General features: G+C 45.1%; 1 protein-coding gene across 1 annotated transcript in view; it reads left to right on the top strand.

Moving 5' to 3' along the window:
- LOC142591113 (uncharacterized) overlaps nucleotides 1-27289 on the top strand; it is a 33965-nt gene that overhangs the window by 1678 nt on the left and 4998 nt on the right. Inside the window, exons 2-4 of the mRNA XM_075703495.1 lie at nucleotides 13867-14015; nucleotides 20179-20291; nucleotides 23037-23150. Coding sequence (XP_075559610.1) covers nucleotides 13867-14015; nucleotides 20179-20291; nucleotides 23037-23150 — 376 coding nt within the window. The remainder of the gene's footprint in view (nucleotides 1-13866; nucleotides 14016-20178; nucleotides 20292-23036; nucleotides 23151-27289) is intronic.

The following is a 27289-nucleotide window of genomic DNA, read 5'->3' as shown; positions in this document are numbered from 1 at the left end:
GCTGGGCGGCTGTCGCCGCTTCTCCCGCCGGCTGGATGGATGGACTGATGGTTGTTATGAGCGTCCTCATTAGAACGGGGCGGTGGGTTGCGCCACCAAGTTCTTGCTATTATACTACCTAATGTCCTACCTATGTTAAAAAGAAAAAAAAATGTTATGAACTTCAACAACCAAATTTTCTGATCCCCTATTACGAACATTGCTTTTGTAGGTCTCCGTTTTTTGTCCTCTCCCTACTTTTCTTCCAGCAGTATTCCATTCGCCTCTTAACAATCTCTATTGCGGACATGTTTACCTTTGCACTGCTCTCGCTGAACCCAAGAGCTTCATGGAGGCCAGTGGTGACTAAATCGACTGCTGGGCAGACCTCTTCACATTCTAATAAAACAGGCTTCATCGTATCCCTAGTTTTACCGCATTAAGTACATGTTTCTGCGTCCTTCTTATATCTCGCTTTATAGGTGCGAATTCTAAGGCATCCCGATCTCGCTTCGAAAAGTAATGAGCTTCCCTTTGAGTTGTCATAAATTATTTATTTCCTGATTCGTTTTTTCCTCATAAGTAGTTACTCATGGCAGACTTATTTTCCATTGCCGCCACCCACGAGATTATTTCAGCCTCTTTGAGTTTCCGCTTGACGTTCTTTGTTGCTGTGTTACTCAGCCTAAAGGCCTCATACTAGCTGGTAAGCTTCCTAGTTTTTTTCCTCCAACGTGAACCAATGATTTTCCTCTACAGACAACTCAACACTCTCCCAACCCATTTACTTTCTTCCATATTCCTCAGTCATACTTCATAATTAATTTTACTGTGAGCTACTCTCATTTCAAAACTAGTCCAGCCCATATCACGCTGCACAGCTTCATTTGTAATCTGCCCGTGAGTGGTCAATGAGAGGCGTCCCGCTGACCTCTGGTTCCCATCGAGTCCTGATTGTGCGCCTGAACTAAAGGAAACAACCGCATTTCCAAAAGTAAGTCCTGGAACCATTACACCTTTCCACATACCCCGGAGCACCTCGTACCTATTGTATCCCCATAGCGCTCTGTGCTTCTTTATGGCTGCATTTCTCTTCCCCTTCACCGTTATTGTTCTTTCCTGTTTTTCCATATATCTGTTGCCTTCGTTTATCCATATACCAAGCTGTTTGTATTCTCTTACCCGAGGTATTTCCTAGCCCTGTATTGCCATTGTCTGTTCATTGTTTTCATTGCAACCATAGCACCTGATTTCCTAACACTAAATTTCAAACCTAAATTGTTGCCTTTTGTCCACAGATATTAGCCAGATGTTGCAAATCGCTTTCCTTGTTCGCTTCCTTTCCAACACAATGTCGTCCGCATAAAATAGACCTGGAAGCTGCTGCTCTACTACTGGACCCGCGTGTTTGTATGAGAGATTAAACCCGATATTACTTCCTTCCAGCGCCCTCTCCATCCTCACCATGTGCGTCTTAAACAACAGCGGGGATAAAGTACACCCCTGCCTCAGTCCCTTGTTGATATCAACTTTCTCCTCGCTCCGCATCCCTACCCATTCAATGCAAACGGTATTTTCTAGGTAAATCCTTCTCAAAAGCTGTAGACAATCGTCACCTAAGCCCTCCCCTTCCAGAATATGCTACAAGATGCTGCGATCTGCGTTGTCATAAGCTCCTGTAATGTCTAAAAGGGCCACATATAACGGTCTGCTTTCTACCTTTGATATTTCAATAGACTGAGTAAGAACAAATAAGTTATCATCCTAACGCACACCTATTTCGAAGATCTTCTGAAGTTCTCCCAAAATGTCATTATTCTCTACCCACGCTTGCAGCTTTAATTTGATTGCCTCGCTGCTAGCGTGTATATTGTCGATGTAATGGTCAACGGTCTATACATGTGAATTCTATCTTTCTCCTCTTTACCTTTACAAATTAAATTCATTCTAGTTTGTCACCATCCGTCTGATATTCGTCTATCTTTTAAAGTTTTTTTCCGCTGCTTTCGCCAAAGCTTCCTCACTTTTTGGTCCTAGTTCATTATTCAGCCTAACGGGAACCTTGTCTTGCCCTGTGGCTGGGCGCTCAGGAATTTTTTCTGCGGCTTTCTTCCAGTTGAAATTTGTCAGAACCAGCTTCATTTTCACTTGGGTCTCTTTCATGCTCTTTTTTTCTTCAAGTATAACTTCGTCCTTGCCTTGGAAAGATTAGGCTGTTATTTTTCGGATGTAATATATTGCCGCTTCCCCTTCCAGTTTGTTGCCATCTTCGTCTAGGATATGTTGTTGTATAGTTGTCGACTGCCTGCTTAATAATTTTATGGGATTCCCAAATATTCTAGGTGCGGCCTTCTTTTTCTCACGTATTTCTGACAACCTACATTTACTTTCACCTTTTATCTTTGCTTGCACCAGTATTTGAGCCATATACGTTTTCTCCCGGTATATTTTCCATTCACTGGCTACTTCATCCTACTGCAACTGCGCCTTCTTTGCCTGCCTCTGCTCTCGGATGCTTTCTGTCTTTCGGCGATCGCGTCTCGTATCTCCCTGTTCCACCAGCTTTTCGGTTTCTTTTTTCCTTTCCAACGAAGATATTGTTTGGCTTTCCGTATTTCTGTCGTTATTACACTTAAAAGATCACTATATTCCCACTCTTTACTTGGCCATTTGCTAAGTTCTTTCTCGACTCTAGCGACTATATTTGTTATTTGTTCAGCGTCCTAATTGGGACTGGTCATTTTGCACTACTTGCTATCTTTCCCAACTACATATCCCATTTTCAATATGATGCGTTTATGGCCACTCCCTATGCTGCTATACCCTTCCTCATCAATGACCATTTCTTTCAACTTATCATGAATTCCTTGTTTCATCAGGCCGTAATCAATGGTTGATTGCCTGTTTACCACTTCCTACGTGATCTTCATTTCACACTTAGGCCCTGTATTCACGATAACGAGGCTATGTTGCTCACAAAGGTCTAGCATTGACTTCCCGTTGTTGTCGGTATAGCCATCTAAATTCTGTATGTCGGCATTCATGTCACCTAATAGGATAATATCAGCATCATTCCCGAAACCCTCAATATCAGCACTTATGCATTCCACTAACTCTTTATTTTTCTCTGTGCAATTATTTCCGGTCCATAAAAATGTGCAACGCCCAGCCAAGTTTTTTCCCACTCATTGTACCTGATAACCAAAGATGCTCTTGACATTTTGAATTTACTCTTTTCCATTTGGCTCCCTGGTGGATGAGCATTCCGACTCCCCCTCCCTTTCTTTTAGACTTAGTTGTGCTGCACACTTCCCAAACATAATTAACTGGCGGCTCTTCCGGGTCTCTAAGGTGCGTTTCTGTAACCGCATACACCGCTATTTGTTCTCGATTTAACTGCTCCTCAATCTCTGCCCACTTTTCCTTTCTTCTGCCGCCCTGCATATTTATGTACCCTATCGCATGGCGAGCTCTCTTTCTTGTTTTCCTCCTTTTTCTGTTAATGACGGCGATGCTCTTCTGAGGTTCCCCTAGGGGACCGTCTTCATTACTATCTACTCTGGAATCCTGAGCGCCCGTGGGCCCCTTAAAGAAGCAACAGCGCGATCACCAAGTCGCCCCCCGCAGGGGCGTCTGCGCAAGCAGGCGTTTGGTGTGTTGCGACACCACGGACCCGAGCACACGAGGGTTGGACCCTCCCGCGTGTAGCCGTGCGCGGCTTAGCCGTGTCTGGGGAAAGGGGGATCCTGGGGGTTGAGCTGATGTTGGGTGTTTGGACCTTTAAGGCCCCTCGGCGGAGGCAACACACCCCTTTGGCCTCTGCTTCACATAGACGGCACCCCCGGACTGACCCACCCGGGGGAAATCGGTAGTTGCCTTTTCCTATCTTTCTCTCTCTTAAACCTTCGTCTTTCTCTCTCACTTTCCACCTTTCCTGTCTTCTTCTCACTTCGTTTACTTCCAATTCTCCAGGCAGCAAGGGTTAACCTGGTGTAGTTCATCCAACCTTGGATCTATTATATTGGGTTATAGTAGCTATGTACAGCTGGCGTCTGTGTTTCCTTCGAGTCTCGCAGCGTCCCCTTGTTGGGCTCCATGGTGGGTGGCTGGCATAGCTGCCGAAATGTAATAAGTTATTGATGGCTTTAAGCACCTTTCCCCGACTTCCTGATCGCCCTCTTTCGAAAAGAGGGCGCACCGAAGAAACTTTTCAATTCTTGGCCCAACGCAGGGAATCCTTCCCGCGTTACCACGTCATACATAGTCAGTGCCCTGATAAGACAGTAAGAACCCTTTCACCATTCACCGTTGCGAAAGTTCTCACCGATGTTCTTGGTCCTGGATACAAGATCACTAAAATGGCTAGCGGCGACTTACTGCTTGAAGTACGTGACCAGCTCCAACGTGAAAAGATTTCAAATATTCTGGCTTTTGGTGATGTCGAAGTCACAGTGACGCCACATCGATCTATGAACACATCCAGAGGTGTGGTATCAGACGCCGATCTTTTGAACCTGAGTGAAGAAGAACTACTCGAAGGATGGAAGGAACAAGAAGTTGTCAAAGTACAAAGAATAACGATCAAGCGCGACAACAAAGAAATTCCTACAAAACATCTCGTTCTCACGTTTGCTACAAGTGTTCTGCCAGAATCTCTCGACACAGGATACACAAAAACACGAGTAAGACCATACATTCCAAATCCACGTAGATGTTACAAATGTCAAAGATTTGGCCATGGCTCACAAAGTTGCCGAGGCCGTCTCACTTGCGCAAAATGTGGTCAAGAGCACGCTTCCGACAACTGCACTGGCGCACTCCACTGTGTGAATTGCGACGGTGATCACGCCACATATTCCCGATCATGTCCGACGTGGAAAAAGGAAAAGGATATTATTACACTGAAAGTTAAAGAGAATATATCGTTTCAAGAAGCGCGGAAACGTGTTTCATTCATTCATACCGCAGGCTATGTTGGTGCGGCGCGTAAGGGGGCAACGCCGCAGCAGACTCCGGCATCAGCCCGGCCCACAAAGAGTGTGGCCGAGGTTGTGCCACCAGCCCCCTCGGCGATAGCAGCCAACGCTGCCTCGCCGTCACAGAAAGAGGGCCCATCGACCTCAGGGTTGGTAGGCACGAAGGTCTCATCTGCTCAGGTGAAGCCTTCACGACAAACGCGCCGCTCACAAGAGCGGACGTCCAGTGCCTCTCAAGAGGCAATGGACACTACTTCAAGCCAGACGGCGCAGCAAGCGCCCAAGGACCGCCGCCAGTCTCAGGACGGCGGCAAGAAAGACAAACTCCGCATTACAGGGCCTGGGAAGGCCCTGTAATCTAAATCAAATTTCCTCTCTTAACACACAGCACACACACACACTATTAACTATGGAGACACAAATATTACAATGGAACGTCAGGGGTCTCCTACATAACCTCGATGATGTCAAGGAACTCTTGCGTAAATATAATCCAAAGGTGCTGTGTGTACAAGAGACCCATTTAAAACTTACACAGACAGGATTTCTACCCCAATTTAACATTTTTCGCAAGGACCGTGACGACGCTTTTGCTTCGTCCGGTGGTGTCGCGATTATAGTTGATAAGCGTGTAGCATGCCAGGCCTTGGAACTCCGAACGCCTCTTGAGGCAGTTGCGGTTCGAGCTTTACTGTTAGGTAAACTCATTACAATCTCTTCTGTGTATATACCACCCCATTATCGACTCCAAAGAACAGAATTTCTTAGTCTAATCGATGAACTGCCTGAGCCCTACGTACTCGTTGGGGATTTCAACGCGCACCATACTCTCTGGGGAGACTCTCGATGCGATGTCAAAGGGCGCTTAATAGAAAATTTCCTTGTTTCTTCAGGTACATGCATATTAAATAAAAAGGAGCCGACATTCTATAGCACAGCACATGGCACATACTCTGCGATAGATTTAGCTATCTGCTCGGCTACACTTGTACCTTGCCTAGAATGGGAGGTAGTCAAAAACCCATATGGGAGTGATCATTTTCCCATCTGCCTCAAAGCTTTAGAACAAAATGAATTCCTACCACACCCCCCTCAATGGAAAGTTGCATCCGCAGATTGGAAAAAATTTGAGGAAATCACCCAGATGCAGCGAAACACTTTTAAAGATTTTAGTGTGAACGATGCTATTGCTTATTTTACCGCTTTTATAATTGACGCTGCAATAGAGTGCATTCCACAAACGAAGGGGACTACAAAAAAGAGGCGCGTGCCGTGGTGGAATGAGCAATGCAAGAATGCGCGTAAGGAGCAAAACAAAGCCTGGCGTTTACTACGTCAATCTCCAACGGCAGAAAACCTCATCAACTTTAAGCACGTGAAATCCAAAGGCAGACGAACGCGTCGTATCGCTAAAAGAGAAAGCTGGGGAAAATACGTCACAAGCATAAATTCCTATACACAAGAAGGAAAAGTCTGGAACAGGCTAAGAAAATTAATTACTCGACAAACCTACAACATTCCTTTGGTTGATGATGAAGGCCACAGCCTTCAAGACCAGGCGAACGCTCTGGGAGGACACTTCGAGCGAGTTTCTAGCTCTGCGAACTACTCGCAGTCATTCCAGCAACGTAAACAGATAGCTGAAAGTAAGGCACTGAACCGTAAAGCTAGTGGAAGTGAACCGTACAATCATCCTTTAAGCATTGCTGAGTTCAAAGCTTCCTTGAACGGCTGCACGAAATCGGCGCCAGGAGCCGACAGAATCATGTACATAATGATAAAACATCTTCACCCTGACACGCAGATGGCTCTGTTGTCTATTTTCAACACTATCTGGGAAACAGGAGACATTCCATTGGCATGGAAAGAGGCGATTGTAGTCCCTGTCTTGAAACAAGGTAAAGATCCGTCCTCTGTGGCAAGCTACCGGCCCATAGCACTCACAAGTTGTCTATGTAAGCTCTTTGAGAAAATGATAAATCGCAGGCTCTTGCACTTCCTTGAATCAAACAAGCTCCTTGACCCATATCAGTGTGGTTTTAGGGAAGGCCGATCGACGACAGACCACCTCGTTCGCATTGAAGCATATATTCGCGACGCTTTCATACACAAACAGTTCTTTCTTTCTGTATTCTTAGACATGGAAAAGGCTTACGACACCACGTGGCGGTATGGAATTCTACGTGACTTAGCAGAGTTGGGCATCCGCGGAAAGATGCTTCATGTAATCGAAAGCTATTTATCAAATCGCACATTCCGTGTCAGAATTGGTAATGTTCTCTCGAGACCATTTCTACAGGAAACTGGGGTACCGCAAGGTGGCGTGCTTAGCTGCACACTTTTTATCATAAAAATGAATTCCTTGCGCTCATCAATACCGCGTAGTATATTTTACTCAGTATATGTTGATGACGTTTAGATTGGATTTAAGTCATGTAATCTCGCTATCTGCGAGCGACAAGTACAGCTTTGTTTAAACAAGGTGTCTAAGTGGGCTGATGAAAATGGCTTTACGCTCAATGTCAACAAGAGTGCCTGTCTTCTTTTCACTCAAAAAAGAGGTCTCATAGCAAATCCTGAACTTGAACTTCAGGGACAGCACATACCTGTGAGCACAGAACACAAATTTTTAGGTGTTATTTTAGACACGAAATTAACCTTTATTTCACACCTGAAGTACCTCAGAAACAAATGCCTAAAAACCATGAACATTCTTAAAATTTTGTCACACACAACGTGGGGTAGTGATAAGAAATGCATCCTGAACCTTTACAAGAGCCTCATTCGAACACGCTTAGATTATGGGGCAATAGTTTATCATTCGGCTAGCCCTAGTGCATTGAAGATGCTGGATCCTGTTCATCACCAAGGTATCCGCCTGGCGACCGGTGCCTTCAGGACAAGTCCTGTGGAGAGTCTTTACGTTGAAGCTAATGAGTGGTCGCTTCATCTTCAGAGGTCGTACTCAAGCTTTATGTATTTTCTGAAGGTAAATGCAAACCGTGAGCATCCCTCCTACCCAAGTGTAAACAACATGACATCTGCAACTTTATTTAATAATCGACCAGCAGTTAGAGAACCCTTCTCACTGCGTGTACGGAAACTCAGCCAAGAAATGGATGTTCCACTTTTTGAAAATCCTCTTATGGCTCCTGTCATGCTATGTCCGCCGTGGCAATGGCAGCTCATTGAGTGTGATACTTCGTTCGTTGAAATAACGAAGAACGCTCCCCAGGTACACATTGAAATGCACTTTCTTGAACTTCAGTCGAAGTACTCTTGCCAGGAATTTTACACAGATGCCTCAAAGTCGCTTGCCGGCGTTTCGTATGCAGCCGTCGGTCCATCATTTTCAGACTCCAACGTCCTGCACCCAGAAACAAGCATATTCACTGCTGAGGCATATGCTGTACTGACAGCTGTTAAACATATCAAGAAAATGAAATTGCAAAAGGCCATTATATTCACAGACTCCCTTAGTGTCGTAAAATCTCTAGTGTCACTCCAGAAACGCAACAGTCCTGTACTCAATGAGCTATATTCGCTCCTGTGCACAGCATATACATCTAATCAGCACGTCATAATATGTTGGGTACCTGGGCACAGAGGCATTAAGGGCAACATGCTTGCAGATGAAATTGCCACATCCATTGCAACGAAAGCTGGCAACTGTTCCGTAGGTACCCCTGCCTCAGACTTAAAGCCATTTTTGCGCAAAAAACTTAGGCGGTATTGGCAACAGAAGTGGGACACCGAAACCTCTAATAAACTCCATTTGATCGAGCCACAATTACGAAACTTCCCACCGATAACAAAAATACGGCGAATCGAGGTCACTTTCTGCTGCCTTCGGATAGGTCATACGTATGGCACGCACTCTTATCTCTTGACCGGTAGCGAACCTCCCATATGCTGTAGATGTGGCGAGACACTAACCGTCCTCCATGTCTTGCTGGAGTGTAGAGAAATGGAAACTGAAAGGAAAAAACACTTCCCTCTAGCCTACCGACAAAGCATTCCTTTTCATCCGGCAATGTTGCTTGGTTCTGACCCGTTTTTTCACAGAAAGTCAGTTTTTAACTATCTGGAAGAAGTTAATTCATTGCAAATTATAGGCCCAACAGATTCGTAGCACAGCATCTTACCAGACGCTGCTGCTACGATAATAACATTTTGTAGAGCACGTGCCTACAGGCCCTTGCACTTAAGGGCCTCCTGAGGCAATAGTGCTATTGGCATTTACATATTTTATTCCATCCCTCCATGAGAACATATCTTTTAAATTCGTAGTACATCTAAAAAGTCACTGTGACAATTTTAATAGATATATATTAATTTACTATTGTTTTAAGGCCCCTATACAGCCAGGTTCCATCGTTATAGCCAACCACGACGCCATTGATCATTACTTGCATCACTGACTCCATTAAAACATTGCCTGGCGCTCTTTGGCCATGAGTGGCCCTTGCGCCATAAAACCCCACATATCATCATCACCAAGTCGCCAGCCCACTTCTTGTGCCAGCCTGTAATTGAAGTGGATCCCGTCTCGTTTAAAACTACCACACCTTCCCACTTCCCTGTTTACTTTGACAACCTCGAAACCTCTCTTTCGGCTCATTTTCCATATCGCCTCATTAGCAGCCACTACGGCTCTTTGTACGTGACTGTCACGTACAGGCACCTACGGCACCGTGCACACCACGATCTCCACCTGAGGGGACAGCTTTCGCAAGCCATCCACGCCCTTCGCCGAGCGCTCGGATAGTCCTGTCCCTTTCCTGTTTAGGACGTCATTTCGCCCACCTGCTACTATGACAAGGTTACCCACGTGGGCATTTTCCTTTTGCTGGCTGTATGACAGAACCCAGCGTCCACCCCGTAAATATCCTTACCGCCACTCTTTTATCGCATTTCCTCCGCTCCGCAATTGCTTCTGAGCACCTAGCCAGGTTTGAGCCGCCGGCGATAATCTTCATTTCACTCTCTCCTACCTTTCCCTGCTTCCCTTTGTCCTTTTTCGCGTGATTCGGACTTGACAAATGGCATTACCCTTGCGCTCCTGCTTTTTCCGCGTGGCGGCCTCGAGGTAGGTGCCGCTCTTCCAGCTAACCCCTCACCACGTTGCATGCAGTCCACATACTTTGCTGGCACTCCCTCTCCTGTCACGTCGGTGGACTGCGTTTCACTGTCACGACCATTCTCGTTCACAATGGCGGCCCTGTTCAGCTTTTCCTCGGCTGCTTGCAGTCCTTCTTCCACTACCTTCCATGCATCACGCTCTCTATCTAGCTCATTTTTGAGCTCTTCCACTTGATTGACAGGCTCTTCGTGGAAAGCCTCCATTTTCTTCAGCGTAGCATCGACGTCACAGTGTGTGCCGATTGGCTCGATTCGCTCTTTATACTCATCCGTCCCCTCAGCTGCCTTGAGGGACCCCCCGCAGACTGCCCGCTTTCCCGGCTTTCTTGTCATGTATTGCACGGCTCTTTCTAATGCAAATACTATAATACTATAATAATGCAGAGCACGTGCTTTTTGGCAAAAACCGATACGCACAGGATCTAAATCCTTAAAATGTCGCAAAGTGATTCTCACCAATGTTTAAAAGCAATCAGTGCCACAGAGACTTAAGGAATTACATGTTTTTGCACGGGTTTAACCACGCGGCCACGCTTTGACTTTCCTACCAGCACACACGCAGTAAAAGCACTAATAGCTATTAGTCTTGCCACTTCCAAGCTACTATTTGAAGGCTATAAAGACTCAACGTCCGTGCTGAAGCACGTGGCGAGAAAGGACGCTCTGATTGTCTTGCAAAACCAAATGTACACGGAACACAGTCGCTTACACGAAAAAAATTGAGAGAAAAAAAGAGAAAGAAATTATACTACCCAATAATTATTTAAAGCTTAAAAAATCGCAAATCAAAAACAGAATCAAGCTCAAAGCATCCACAAGAAGTTATCATTTTATGGCCGCCACGGAGCCCTAAGGAGCACGTCCATCCGCCACAAAATCTCAAGCCACACTCGGCGGCCCGGCGGAGGCGGCGGCGGTGGGAACGAGCTACAGCGAGCGATAGAGCGAGTGCTACAACAACGCTTAGAACCATTAGAGTCCATGATTGCCCAGCTTAAACGCGAAAATGCGCTCTTTAGAGTGGAAAATTTCAAGTTGAAAGGCGAGGCTGCACGACCGTGACAACCGCAGCAACATCTAACGAGGATGCCGCCGTCTTCGGCGCCTCGATCGCTGACTTCGTCACGGCCTGAGCCTGCCGGAATGGACACGGACGACGACAGCAGCTCGGTGGAGGCGGCGGACGAAGGCGAGGATTGTCCAGTTACCGCGAGAAGGATCGCACTATATCCCGCAAGACCCACGCCAAACAGCGACGCGGCCGTTACGAGGGACTACAGAAACGAGTGGACATCATCGAGAAGAGCCTCGAGGAACGTTTTGCGACACAGACGGCACATATGAACGTAATATTGAATAATGCGGTAGCTAAGCTCTCTGGGCAAATGACACAAATGTTCGCCGCACACTTGGCGCCCAAAGATGACATAAAAGCGAGGCTGCCACCAGCTGCGGGCAGCCCAATCAGAGCGATGAGCAAGCCGTACGCTAGACAGCAACAACAGAATCAGCAGCAGCAAAACACGCTCAAAGACGTAGAGACGCAACCGCAGCAGCAACGAAATCGCCTCGATGGCGACGGGTTAAATTAAACACAAGCATCACCCCGGCTACACAAGCAAACAACCACACTAACACTAGGAAACGACAATACACAATCTGGCAGTGAAACTGCCGGGGCTACAGGAGGAAGCGCGGTAATCTCCAGCAATTCACACACAGCAACGAGACGAAACCGGACGTGATCCTTTTGCAGCAGACAAACCATCCGGCCAAACTAGCTGGCTACAATGCCATAGACGCGATCGCGACATACAAAAGGCAAAAAAGGAGACGGGCCACACCCCGCGTTGCGGGTAGCGCGGGGCCGGTGGCGGTGGTGGCGTCCCGGCCGTCGCCCCCGCCACCCCCGTCGCCGGTCGTTGCCTTGCTCGTTCTACGTGACGTCACTGTGGCGCAGCGCGAACTTGCAACCCCAAAATTCTACGGATTTCCTCCTCTGGACCCCGGCATACCGATGTCCCGCTCGCGGGCAACGAGCCGGCACAGGCCACGGCTCGAGGTCTCACACGCCGAGCCGCCGGACATAATGTGGCCGCCGCCTCCGCCCCGAGAGCGGGGCATCGGATCTGGTGGATCGGAACGCTACGAAAGAAATGCAGCAACAAGAATCACAGTAGGCGTAGGGCGATCGCCTAACCACGTTCAGAGACCTCACCCAACACTACAGACTCGATAGATGCACATTCCTGCCCCCACACGATAAATTATAAACAGGAACGAGGCCGTAACCTTATGCTTGTTCCAGACACACACCTACCCTAGCCTCGTTGTGTTGCACCACTGCTACCCGGCTTTATATCCAACAGATGCGCGTAAAGTTTGCGGACAGAGCGCAACGATGCGACACATGCTCTGGGAATGTGCTGGCAACAACAGTACCGAAACCACCTCCGTTCGCGACGCGTTCATAATCGCAGCCGTTGTCGGAGTACAGGAAGCCTCGAGTTTGCTTCTTCCCGATGCCGCCCCGGATGCGGGAGCCGCCGGGGACCTTCTCTCCATCGACGCCGCCACCGCTGAGAGGCGGCTCTTAAAAGTTCAGAGTTGGCACACCAGCTCTGGGCCTTCCGGCAAGCCAAAGCTGCCGCACGAGTCCAAGGACTTCCAGTCGCCATCTGAGGCCACCGCCACCAAAACTGCCGCACCATTCTTTAGTAAAGCTTTTTTTGTTTCAAATCGTATTTCAAAGTAAAATGTTCTTTAGTGCTTAAATAACTCACCAATATTTGAGCCAAATGAGTCTGGGATATAAACGCAATGTTTCAGTAATAAAGCATGCTTTCCGCAACACTGCGTTGCCATGGGACACAGCGCGCGTAAAGAGTGTTAACCTGTGCCGATATCCGGCAGGCGGCTCAATATTGTGCTAAAATATTGAAATTGGAAAGGCAAGTGGCGCAAAAAAAGTTCACATATCTAAACTTTCAAATTTATGGCAGGCGTCTGATGAAGAAACAGCCGTACTCTTTGAAGAACACTATGCTTAACCACTTCATATCTGCTTGATTTAGGTAATAAATAAGAAGTTGTTACACTAAAATGAGTGCATAGGTTCAATAACGATATTTTTGAATGATAGTCCGATAATGATAGTTATTTTTAACTGGTAGGAAAGTACGGCAAACGGGAAAAATAACTGTTTATTCTGCGAACGTAAGCCAAAGAGGAAAATGGACACACGCCGTGGTTGCTTAGTGGCTATGGTGTTGCGCTGCTAAGCACGAGGTAGGGGGATCAAATTCCGGCCACAGCGGCCACATTTCGGTGGGGGCGAAATGCGAAAACACCCGTTTACTTAGATTTAGATGCACGTTAAGGAACCCCAGGTAGTCAAAATTCCAGGAGTCCCGTACGACCAGCGTGCCTCATAATCAGATCTTGCGCACATTTCGGAAACATTCACTGGTGGTCGCGTCAGCTCAATGATGCACTTATTTATTGGCGCCACACATACAAGTTTATTAGCCAGGATTGTCTCGCTGGCAAACGGGGAGAGTTTTCACGATGTTTTCCTTTCTGCACGTGGGTATTGCATCACATGGACCACATCAGGACATTATATAATGCCTGTAAGCAAGTCCTGACCAAAAATCTTTAAAATGATGCATGCGGGGCAACATATTCGCTAGGTAACCTCCGAAGTAAGTTCTAAAAGCACCCAGCTATCGCTATCGTTGTCTACAGAAAATTAACTATTCTTTTGCAGGCGTTTGCACCAAACACAACATACGTCATGGGTTTCCAGAATTTCCATCTTGAACAGAATGAGAGACATCTTTGGTGCGCCTCCTTCTGGCGTGAAAACATCACCAATGGCAGCAAACTGCATGTAGAGTACGCATACAACGGAACTACGTACGTATTGTGAATAATTATCAAATATACAACCTTTATATCATCTTCAAAAACTTCTACATAGCCTTAACATTGTCTTAAGAGTGCGGCAACGTAAATTTTTGAGCAAGTTCTGCATAATGGTTGAGCAGCAAACGAAGACGCTTACATTTATTATTGTTATTAATAATATCACTTTCCTTATTGCGTAATAAGAAATAGCGCAGCAACTAAACCACAGTTTTCGAGGTAGGCGGCGCTGCCATGTAATTATTCAATAACCACCGCTGTCGACGCTACCTACTTCATGTGAAACTATGACTTTGTTGCAGTGGCCCCAGTACTACTGCGAAAATATCGAAGCGACGAAGCTAGCAATTTTTCAAACTGATAAAAAAGGTTATAAACTACTGAAGGGTCTTTGGGCAACCAGGCGCAGGGAAAGAAAGGTGGCAACTGACCAATAAATGTAATAGAGAAATACCGAGATCACCTACGCAGTAGGTTACCTGGATGCACAGCTCGAAACAAAAGAACAAGATGACAGATGACACACGGACGTCCTCGTATTACTGCTTCCCGATCCGTGCGTACTCGCAGCATAATAGTAATCCCGACTAGCCCAGTCTATCCCCTTTCCACGTCCTCATAGCACATAACCTGCCGTGGCGACGTTGTTGCTTTGGCATTGCGAGGCTAAGCCCGGGGTGCGGGAACAAATCCCGGTGTCGGCGGTGGGATTTTGATGGGGGCGAAATGCGAGAACGCCAGTGTACCGCTAGTGTACAGCTTACCGTGCCGCCGATGCGTGCGCGGTAAAGAAGCCCAGGAGGTGAAAATTCCACCAGAGTGCCCCAATACGGCATGCTTCATAATTATATCTCGGTCTTCGCACCTATAACCCAAGAATGCCGCTTTTTTTTTTCTTCAGCACCCCACACCGTTTCTTATCGAATAAAGATTAAGTGCGAGGAGGAACAGGCATTTGACAAACCGTTAGACATACACATTGACATGGAAAATAAATGATTTTGGAGTGGTAAACGGGAGTGGCCGAACAGAAGGACAGTAGTTGATGGCACAAAATTTTACGGGACACTGCATACAATGACTTGATCAAAACCATGCTTTCCGAAAGAAGATGGCAAACTAAACTGAACGCCCACAAGCACAGGTGACATTGAGGGCCAGAACAGTCCTATAACGCAGCAGCGAAGTCACAATCTATGGGGCCGTTAGCGCGTATTTTATTTGAATAAAATACGCTCTCAACGCTGCTAATTGAGACTTGTTCAAAAAATATATTGTTTTATATAAATGCTGCTCATTAAAGGATGCTGGTATATCATGGCGAAGTTTAACTGATGTTGAGAAGGCAATCTCTCAAATTGCTGAATTATGTCAATTTCTTAACTACAGAGAATAACTTTTTCTTTACTTTCATTTTGTCTTCTAATATCACATATTCAGTGGCGTAGCTAGGTCGTCTGGCACCCGGGGCCCATAGTTCCTCTGTCACCCCCCCCTCCCCTTATGTAGTCGAGGAAGGCGAGGATATCGACAATTTCCGGGTTCAACAATTACCGCACGTTCCCCGGGTCCCCCTCTCCTTCGCTTTCTTTCCCAGAGATCGCGAATGCAGCAAATATACACGCTGTTTTTCCTGGGCCAAATAACACAGGGTGCTGCACTGATAACGTGTGATAAGCCCATGTGCACATCTTCTGTCAGACTGTAAGGCTTGGCAGCCAATACAAATGCTGCATCGTGGAAAATACGACTCACGTCACAAGTAACAAAAATATCTTTATAATAAAGTTTTAATTACCAATTTTAGCGGCAATATTGCATTTGCAAAATTCAAGCCCGACATTCATATCTCGCCCAACAACAACTTCACGAAAATCGTCGTAGATACTATGGCACGCAGTATTTTGTCTGTCGGTAGCCCTGAACGAAAACAAAAATTAAATTGTTTGTCAGTGACGCTGATTTCCCCACCCTATTAGAAAACGCTACCTGCCTCCCCGCTGCGCGGGCGCCAATGCCATAACAATTACGAGTTCTCTTCATTCTGATCAATAAAGCCTTGTTTTCATTTGCTGCTATACGGACAAACGTCCCTATAGCATCCGAGCTGCGGTACCACCGCAAGATTGGGAACAGAACAGAGGGACCCAAGAGCCCCAACGCCTTACAACGCCGCGCTGTATGTTTAGCGACTCCTGCTCCCAGCATGAACGCACAGCACGAGCGCACCCCACATGAAACGTTCCGCTAAGGCGAGTAGATGAGAGACCATTTCGCGAATTAAATTTTTTAGCCCGCACATTCGTGCAATTATTTCGTGGGGTGTTGATAGAGCTGTAGCCGACAATTCTGCGGCGCAACGCATCGGGTGCATGAGCTCGGGCTACTGGATACCGGAGAATTCTTTGCAATTTGCGTCCAGTCAAGCCGGCGGAAAGAGTGGTGTCTTCAGGCGTATATGACACCCCCCCCCCCCAACTGGCTCCTTGCACCCGGGGCCCACGGCCCCCCGGCCACCCCTGTTGCTACGCCACTGCATATATTACCATGGTTTAGTCAATATAGAGCTTTCAAGACATACTTGCACAGTCTAAATTGCTTTAGAAGAAACACCAAGCAAAAACTTTCAACTAAGTTTGTTGTACCACTGAATCGCTTCCATACATGTGAATCAGTGTAGACTGCGCATGTGCTTGCACGGAAATGAACTGCGCGTTCTTGTAACACAGTTAAAAGTCACGTGATGCTGCCTCCAAGAAACTTATTTCTTTTTTCTGTGAGAGCCAGTAAAGGGATACTAACACACTTATCGCCCAATTTTGCAATCATCTGCGCTTCAGTTATTTCACGGATGACCTGCGTCCTGCCATGGGACACAGTCGTGCATTCGTCCTCCATGTGTTTGCAGCCATGATCGCGACAATGAATCCCCAAGAACCCACCGTACTTGGTCGCGCTTGGTGGTTCCACTCGGAACGTACGCTCTTGCAAACTCTGGTGGAGTGCCGCGCTGAAGTAAGAAAGCCTAAGAAAAGGTAAACCAAGTCCGGAGGAGTGGTCTTCGTGCGTAGACAATACGAGAGCGTCCGTGCTTTGCAAACGATGGCTGCATTGAGGAAAACAGTGGCACAGGGATCACCAAGAACATTTAGAAAAGGGCCCGCTGAACTAGAAATGAACATAATGAGAGCAGCATTCCGGGCAAGTGGGAAATCTACTACTCAAGTAACATTGCGCAACAAAAAAGTTTTGAACAGAAAACTCGACGTTTGTCTTTGGCTGGATATCCTAAGGAGGTGCAAGTGTCTTTCGCGGAACGCATTTTAAGAGAAGCGCGATCCAGCTCGCAGAAATCAGTTGTCGATGGCCCTCCCGGCAAACGCCCCAAAGTAAGTGTTATACCTTACATGCACGGTATATCCCATAATTTGAAAAGATGGCCCAAATGGCGATTGTAGAGTTGTTCTTTTCTGCTCCCAACAAGCTCGGCCAGCTTTGCATATTGGTGGATCCAAATGCCGTCCCGTACGATAAGTGCAGAAAGCATCACCGCAAAAACTTCGTCGAGCCTTTCCACAGGGTGGTTTACAACCTCCCGCTTTCATGTGGGAAGCAATATATCGGGTGAACTAGGCGTTGCTTCAATGATACTTTCCGCGAAGACCGCAACAACGTAAAAAATGGCACCGGTGGGTTCTTGGCGCTTCATTGTCGCGATCATGGCTGAAAACCCATCGAGGACAAATGCACGATTGTGTCCCGTGGCAGGGCGCAGCTCATCCGTGAAATACCTTCAGCGCAGATGCTTGCAAAATTGGGTGATAAGTGTGTTAGTGTCCCTTCACTTGCTCTCACAGAAAAAAGAAATAAGTTTCTTGGAGGCGGCACCACATGACTCGTAACTATGTTACACGAATGCGCAGTTCGTTTTCATCATGTAAGCGCATGTGCAGTCTACACTGATTCACATGTATGGAACCGATTCAGTGGTACAACAAACTTAGTTGAAAGTTTGCGCTTGGTCTGTCTTCTTTTCTTACGTCCGTGTCGTTTTTTTGTTGTTGTTGTTGCGTAAAATTACTTGAGTAAAGCGTTTAAGCTAGAATGCAGGGACAGCAGGCTCTTTCGAATGCAAAATATAATTTACTTTTTTGCAATAGATAAACGACAAGGCATTCGAAAATGCAAACTTTTTCTCGATGGAGAATGTGATGAAGACCGTGGTGGCTCAAATACAGCGTCGACACTCGCCCTGAGCCCTCGAAAACCACCTGTAGAGGGACAATTGTGTGGAATTTTTTTTATTAAGCCGTTATGTTAAACCATAATGGACTTTGTAATCTGTGCTCTGAACTTATCAACTATGAGCAGCAAAGCTATAAATTGTTAAACAAAAATATGCATACAATGCGACACCGATTTCCTAGTCTCCTTCAGGAAAACAATTATAGATTTTTTTTTACACAGGAAAAAAAATAATCTGGCGTAGCAGCCCAGCTTACTTTTTGCATGTTCCACAGTTTTCCTTATGGAGGCTGATTATTCTTAACTTTTGCGGTGTTTTAAAGAATAGTCTGCGGCAGACAACATAATTCCAGTCCTTGAGCGGAATTATTCGGAGAGACGGACATTAGTTGCTCGAGAATTCGAGGCACCTATTGAACTAATAAAAATGTTACTGTTTATCTCGTGAACGGCACATATTCTAATTTACGAATTGTAGCCGATGAATTTTCAAGGCGTATCCACCTTTGAATGACTTTCCTGAATGAGATCATTTTGGAGATATGCGTCATCAAATTCACCGTAAAAATGCATTGTTGTTCCAGTTACTGTTTTAACATAACGCTGTTTTATGCAATGAATCACAAAAGTAACTGGAACGCCCATGTTTTTCGTCTCACACTTTGGGAAATAATATCTGGCAACCGCTGTCATTCCGGAAATTTATTGCATGTGAATACGTCCAGTAACCTCAACGAGTACGATGCGTAAATTGCAATGTGGGCCGTTAAGTAAATATTAAGAAGTTAATCAGTGAATGTTTTTTAATTAGTTGAATATGTGCTTCCAATTCTCGTGCTAGTAATGTCCGCTTCTTGGAATAAACCAGCTCATGCGCCGGAATTACGCTATCTGCCACAGGTGATATTTAAAATTACCACAAAACTTGAAAATAATCACCCTGTATAATCATTGGCAATTGCAATGCATGCTCACTGACCTGGAGAGGCAAAGCAGAAGAGTGGGTCTGAAAATTAATCTGCAGAAAACTAAAGTAATGCTTAACAGTCTCGGAAGAGAACAGCAATTTACAATAGGCAGCGAGGCACTGGAAGTCGTAAGGGAATACGTCTACTTAGGGCAGGTAGTGACGGCGGATCCAGATCATGAGACGGAAATAATCAGAAGAATAAGAATGGGCTGGGGTGCGTGTGGCAGGCATTCTCAGATCATGAACAGCAGGTTGCCATTATCCCTCAAGAGAAAAGTATATAACAGCTGTGTCTTACCAGTACTCACCTACGGGGCAGAAACCTGGAGGCTTACGAAAAGGGTTCTACTCAAATTGAGGACGACGCAACGAGCTATGGAAAGAAGAATGATAGGTGTAACGTTAAGGGATAAGAAAAGAGCAGATTGGGTGAGGGAACAAACGCAAGTTAATGACATCTTAGTTGAAATCAAGAAAAAGAAATGGGCATGGGCAGGAGATGTAATGAGGAGGGAAGATAACCGATGGTCATTAAGGGTTACGGACTGGATCCCAAGGGAAGGGAAGCGTAGCAGGGGGCGGCAGAAAGTTAGGTGGGCTTAAGGTTAGATGAGATTAAGAAGTTTGCAGGCATGGCATGGCCACAATTAGTACATGACTGGGGTTGTTGGAGAAGTATGGGAGAGGCCTTTGCCCTGCAGTGGGCGTAACCAGGCTGATGATGATGATAATCATTGTCAGGGCCAAGCTTTACATATAGTTAAACGCTCTTTCCGGTTAAGTTCATAAAGTTTAAGACAAATCAAGATTGTTGTACAATTATATTTTAGCCCTACCACAGACGTAAAATTTTAGTGATCACTTTCGCCTTGAGCAATAAAAGCATGGAGGAGCATTCAAGCTGTTTGACTCGTGCTCATTTTCATTCGTTTATTATAGACAAGATGGCACCGCTGATATGGTTTTCTTTTCGACGACCAACTCCACGGCACGCAACGCGGCAAATGTAAGCAACGCAGCACCTCCGCAATTTGAAGTGCTGAACACAGCAGGTACGTAAAACCGCTTAAATCCAGATGTTTCCTGCCTCGATAAGCCACGTTTACATGAATAGACAGTGGCGTATCGCGTTTCATTGCGCCCCAAAGTAATAATTTGTGGCAGCGCTTGCAAGTGGTGGATTATCCTTCGTCTGAAGTAAGTCGCAGCTTGCTTCAGGCGAATGCGTTTCTTCGATGGGTGTAGTAGAGGCCGCGTCGGCCGTTGCTTCACTTCTCGATGCCGTACGTCAGCGTCTATATGCATCACTTGCAACGAATTGCACAGTCTAGAATAGCCTTCTCTACTCATCAGCAGTACCCACGTTTTATAGCGTATTACCGACGTTTGCGTGGAGTGCAACGCGCTAAACATACGGCACCCCACTTTTAGTATTACAGTGAAGCTGTTATCCTGTAGTTGGTCGGGATTTCTCGCGGCTCGTCCTCGCGAAAAAACAAAACAGCATTTGAAGTGAAAAGTGCATACATTCTTTGGTATCACGCATACGACATACGTCAAAGCATTCTTTTCAATAAAGAATAAGCACGAAACAAGCATCCAAACCGCCTTATTAATAAGGCGCTCCTGGTAACAATGCGAAGCACGTAGCGCTCCCCGCATATGTTTCCCAGTAAAAGTTACTGTTGCGCAAGCTGCCACGGCAACGGCAGCTTGCGACGTGCGGAGGGATATCACTAGCCTTTCTTAGGCAAAAGAACCAGCCTGGCAAATGATTTCATTATTGTTCCAGCACCGCTATGTGTAGGCAACGTATACCGTATTTACGCGTGTAAGGGCTGCACCCCTACTTTGGAGGGAAACACTTTAGAATAAATAATCAAAACGTCCCGCTGGAAAGCGAAGTTAGTTCCGTTGCCGCTAGATGACGCTAGCTGCTTTACCGTCAACGCCGCCAGTCACATTGGTCTCGTTGCGCCTCTAGAGAAAGGAGCCCTGTTTGGGTCAGCGCTGGTAAAGGATGATAGGCCGGCATATGAAGTCGTTTACTGCAGCGTTATGTAACTGGCGCCTCTCTTACTCTCTGCTATAGTTTCGGAAACAGTACGAACCTTTAGCTGGCCCTCATCGGCCTGATTCATGTAAGGGCCGCACCAACCCAAGATTGTAGAATGTGCGGTTCTAGCAAGAGTATGTATGATGTTTAGAACTCCCGAGGAGCAGCGTCAATACGAGGAGTGGCAAAGGTAAAAGAAACGGCAATACCACCAGCGGCGGCGTGCTGCCAAAATTGCCATTTCTCCCATTACTACATTACTCTAAATTATCATTATTACCATTACTCTGAAGCATACCCCGTCAGCAGTTGTGGTGGTATGCACCAGCTTCTCTGGACATCGACTTTCGCAGGGCCGGGAAGACGAGACTGTTTTTTATATAAACGCCGCTATGGTAATGACACAGTGTGTCTACAGACCTGATATCTGGCATGGCTCTCACTCCGGCAACAGCTGTGGCAGAACCAAACAAACAAATCATGTTTTATTATCGTCGCTAGCTATTCATGGCATCCAGGGTATTCCACAACATTCTCCCCTCGTCACACCCCACCCGACTCGCGAAATCGGATGACAGTGCCACCGCTAAAATAATTGTTCACTTTAATTCAGTAATACTTCTAGTCTCCACGGCAACCGTTACGAAAAAACCTTGCAAAGATGGGCTGGTCTCGGCATAGGCGCAGGCGTAACTCATAATTGTTACCGAAGAGCAATGTGTTAATCAGTCAAGGACTGCTGCGGTGCTGCACTGGAAGTGATCGAGAATGATCTCTGTGTCGTGGTTCGTTTATGGATACTGACGTTATCTCTCCGGTCGAGTGGCGGGTACCGGCGATGGTGAGAGCGCGGCATCCTGCGACCTATTAAAGAAGGAGCAAAATGAACAGAAAATGAAAATAACATACACAAAACGCATTACCTTTGTCCACAAGACTACGCGTACAGCGGTGTAATTCTCTTAAGGAAACACAGCCTTGCGCAACGTCTTACAATTACCAGACACCAACAATAGGTCCGGATATACCCGAACTTCTGAAGTACTCAGAAACAGCACTTACTGTGCAATAGAGAGAGCAAACAGAGTCCTTAAAGTTCCCAAAGCTAACTCAACCGTTTGGTTGTTGATCTACCGTGAAAATGATGCCCAGTACACAGATTTGCTTAATCTTCATGCTTTTGGCTTCAGACGTTCTTATTGCGTTGTGTTTTAAACTTCATCTTTACAAATTTTCAAAAAGTTGTGGTTTTCAAAGTGTATGACCACAATAACCTTTTGCACGCGTGCATATCTTATTACACAATTTTTCATTTCTAAAGCATTCTTTTGTGGGAAGAAACCTTACAAGGTTGCTTTACGTGTGACGTTTGGCAAATCCATCTTCTCCTCGCCATTCCCATGCCTCCTGAATTCCCATAATAGTACTTCCCGTTGACAAAGTCCTCCCTATGGTATTTCGAACGTCTTTAAACGCGAGCAGACGTTCAAAGAATACGTCATAACTAACTAGCTCCAAGGAAGCCATCAGAAAGGTATCTCTGGTAGATTTTGCGGTGAGTTTTATGTTGCCCACCCCTGCCCGCCGCAAGAAATTTCAAAAAAGCGGTCGCCGTTATTTTACTGAATTATTGACAAAAATATTATTTCTACCACAAAAAGCCACACGTGAGATATACTCCATCGATGCATAAAATTTTTGACTGGGCGATCGTCGCTACTTTTGCTTGTTATACTCGCAGGCGATCCCTACCTGCTTCTCTTTGCTAATCAAACTGATTGCATGGTGGTGCGCGTTCCACAAAATAAGACTAAAGGAGTGGCTAAAGAACACGGAAACAAGGACGGCGCTAAAGGTAATTCACAACTTTTTTGTCACAGAGTACTAAACAGTTTATCGCACCTAACGTTAGCCATGCACGCTATTCAACAACGAAAATGATTTTAAGAAAACACAGCGCAAGATGTAATTCTAAGACCTGAGTTCTTTAGTCGTCGGATCTGTGAAGAGAGAACAGTTAAATTGTATTTTGCACACTGTTTTATTTATTTCTTCATTTACCTACTTACTTATTTATTTGGTTGAAGAATTTGACTAACGTTAGCTGGGACACCGTGTATGTCAGTATTCTGAGAATGTGGTGAGATGCTTTTAGGGCAAGAAGCGCTTTACGAAGGACAAGTTTGCAGCAATATTTAGTTACTTAACTCTGGTAAATAAGTATCAAAACTTTCGGATCGAAACTTTCATTATTGAAACATTCGGTTATTTCACTGGTCACTGTGTGATGTATAGATACGCAGCCATTTCTTTGTGTGTAAACAGATACGGGCACTGTTTTGTGTCAGCGAGGCACACAGGCTATGCGGATTGCTACAACAGCTTGTCTACACTCTCCGCTATGAGCGCAGTAAAGACAGAATCCTGTCTTCTGTCGAACCATAATTAAAGGACAATAGCTCACATTTAAATACTGTTCAATGTTAGCAGGAGTGGTCTTTAAATATATGCAGTACAATTATTCTCTCTGCTAAAAATAAGAGCTAGTTGAGGACAGCTGAGAAGAACGATAAGTGACCGAAAGAAAGAGATCACTTAACCCAGTGAGTTCTGACCTTAATTTTCTTCCGCCTTTCCTGCCTCCGAATACATTTCCACCACCTAGGGTGTTGTGAAGTTCATTCTAGGCAACGTTTGGAAATCATTTTCCGTGGAAACCCTTCTTCAAGGGTGTCAGAAAAAAGAAAACTCGACATTGTGCCCAGTGGAAAAATGCCCCAGTCACGTAACCTCTACCACACGTCACACATAACAACTGCTCTCTAACATATGCGCCTATATTGCCGTGAAATCAAGAACAACGTTATCGGAGACATTCCTTTGTCAAACTGAACAGGATGCAGTGATTACAAAAAAGAACACATTTGGGAGCACCACCTGTACGGATCTTATGTGGCGGGATGCGTTGGCTATCGTTTTAAATTTTGTGTGCTTTCTATTCGACAAAAAACGAATAAAAGGAGGTAAACCTTAATCTGATGTTTCATACTGACAGTGTACATATCGTTGCTACAAAGTCAATCAAGGAATTTTAGATGCGCAATCAACGTCACATCCTTAAACACATGACACACAAAATATGATCTATAGGCTTCTTCAGGCGACTGCTAAAGATATACTGTCACGAAATGACACTTCAAGATGCGCATTTCGCGACAATATATTTGATTTCCTTCGCTTTCAAAGCTGCAATTTATTTGCTGCCCGGCTGCGCATTTGCTCTAACACATCGTTTAGAAATGGATGCTGCTAGCCCACATCAGTGGTGGGCATAGGCAGGGCTGCTTGTGCTTCTCTGCCATAACCCTTTCATAACGGCACGGATAAATACCAGTACACATGCTTATTTTGTATCTAAATGTGCAAATACACATCGAGAATAAGCATCATCTTGAGTATTGTGTAGTAGATGACCAGCCGATGGATCCTGTCCTCATAGGTTCCTTTGGTATGGTTGACCTCATTAATAACTTTAAATACTCTTGCTCTTGCTGAACTGATGTTATTAACTATACATTTTTGAAAAAAACTGAAATGTATAGTTTCATAACATAACGTAACTTTTTTTACACTCCATTGAATCTGGCCCATTGTCCAGCGACTGGAAGGTGGGCAAGGTGGTACCCGTGTTCAAATCTGGTGACGCTCATTCTTCTCTTCACTACATGCTTATATTACTAGCCAGCACTCTCTGCACACTCTTAATACATATAATCTATTCAAGGTTAGTTAACTTTCTAGAGTCTAATGAATTTTTGATGCATAAACAGCATGGGTCTCGTAAATTATTTTCATGTGAAACGCAGCTAACATGTTTTACTAATCAACTCATGGATACTCTTGACAATGGATGTTGCATGGATTGCATATTCCTAGATTTTCAAACAGCATTTCATCTTGTCTCTCACCCACTACTATGCCTAAAGCTAACAAATTTTATTTTATTTATTCATACATACTGCAGCCCCTTTATGGGGCTATTGCAGGAGTGGGTTAGACAAAAAGAAGTCAAACAAAAAAAAACAAGTAAACAATAACATAATTAAAATTCACAAGAAATAAGGCAGATGACAAAAAGAAAACTCAAAATAACAGCAACACTGAGAGTCAGTGCAAAAACAAGAATGGATAAATACACTGTAACAACAAGAAAATACATAAAATCAGGTGTAGTTAACTTTTAACGGGAAGTCCTTTAATGGCAGTGACCTACTTGTTCAGGGAATTAGGTTCCCGAATTCAATAGTACGTGGGAAAAAGCTCTGTGTAAATTTATTACATCGAGCAAAGTAAGGCTTAATATTAAGGCTGTGGTGACTCTTACTTGACCGAGGAATATCTGATGGAATATATATGGGTTGTGATACACGATAAGAAAAATTAACGATGCCATGCGGAAACTTCAATGACTCAATGTGACGGCGTATGGATAAAGGGGTTAGGTTCAAAGTAGATAAGGCACGAGAGGGTGAAAAATAGTGATCATAGCGACGATATATGAACCTAATAGATTTTCGTTGTATGCTCTCAATGGAGTTAATGTCGCACTGCTTATGAGGGTTCCAGAAGCATCGATCACTATAATATTGCTTGGTTTAATGGCTTTATTTCAGAGAGAACGCAATTTGTGGCAGCTAACAATTTTGATTCCTCTTCATGTCTAGTCACTTTGAGTGTGATCAGGTTTCTTTTCTAGGTTACCATCTATTTAAATAATTTTAATGACCTGGCTACTGTAGTTCCATCTTCCACTAGACCATGCACATCTTGAAGACTGCTGAATTTGTCGGATAGTATCTTCTGATGATGATCACACATCAATTCAGTCAGATCTGAAAAGTGTGAGATACCGAGAATCTCTCGAAAATCGGCCACCTGTGAGCCTCCTCTTTATAACGTTGATGGTTCTGTGTTAGAGGAAGTACCTTGTTATAATTTCCTACGAGTTCAAATCAATGCTAACCTTTCTTGGCAAAGTCATCTTATTTACGGTATAATAGTGCTAATCACCCGTTATGGTATTTACGCTGCAAGTTTTCAAGGGCAATGCCGTCTTCTAAATAAGCATTATATAAAACACTTGTAAAGAGTTAGCTTCAATATTCCAATACAATCAAGAATGTTTTATATCAATCAACTAGAATCTGTGCAAAACATCAGTGCGCGTTTCAACTTGTAGGACTATTCCCGCTTTTCTTGTGCGTCGTTGATGGAACTAGCTTTGCAGCTTACCGACCGCTTTCTGCGAAGGAAAACGTCGCGCTTATAAATTTTCCACATTTTTTTCAAAATGCATACCTCCAGAATGAGCTTCTTAGTAAGCCAAATTATCTATCACGTCTTATTACCTTCCCCCATAATGTTGGCTTACCTTCTTCTCGGACAATTTGTATTCTGGTTCATTCATCCCGAAGACATCCAAACAATCGATTAACCTGCCCAGCTCCGTCGTCAGCATTCTCCATCCATCCGCATTTGCATTCTGCCGTTGAAGATGATTGTATGTAACACAGCTTGTGAAACGTAACTCTTGTTTATTTCACCACTCCTTTCTATTACACCTTTGGGCTTTGAAGCTATCGAAATAAATACATAAATTATTCGCACTTTCACCCCAAAGGCGATGCATTGATTGCGATAGCAAATTAGAAGACACCTATAGGCAGCAAGAGTATTAGTTCTATTAGCTGCATCTACTGCTGTAGTAGATGCAGTAGTAGATGGTTTACTAGAAAAATAGCAAGAAACGCCACCACACGCTGACGGACAAACATGAACACATCTCAGTTGATGACCGTGCACACTCCCTGCAGTATCGCTGTCGTAATGAAGAGCCGCAGCAGCGGCGAGCGAATTCCCCTTCGTGCTGCCTCACACTTATAGGAGAACCAGGCGCGCCAGAACCCAGCGCACATAAAGCCATCAGCCAACTCG

The sequence above is a fragment of the Dermacentor variabilis genome, chromosome 8, assembly GCF_050947875.1.
Source record: "Dermacentor variabilis isolate Ectoservices chromosome 8, ASM5094787v1, whole genome shotgun sequence".
NCBI classification, from domain to species: Eukaryota; Metazoa; Arthropoda; class Arachnida; order Ixodida; family Ixodidae; genus Dermacentor; species Dermacentor variabilis.
The sequence above is the reverse complement of the archived record's forward strand: the minus strand, read 5'-3'. Positions and strand labels throughout refer to the sequence as shown.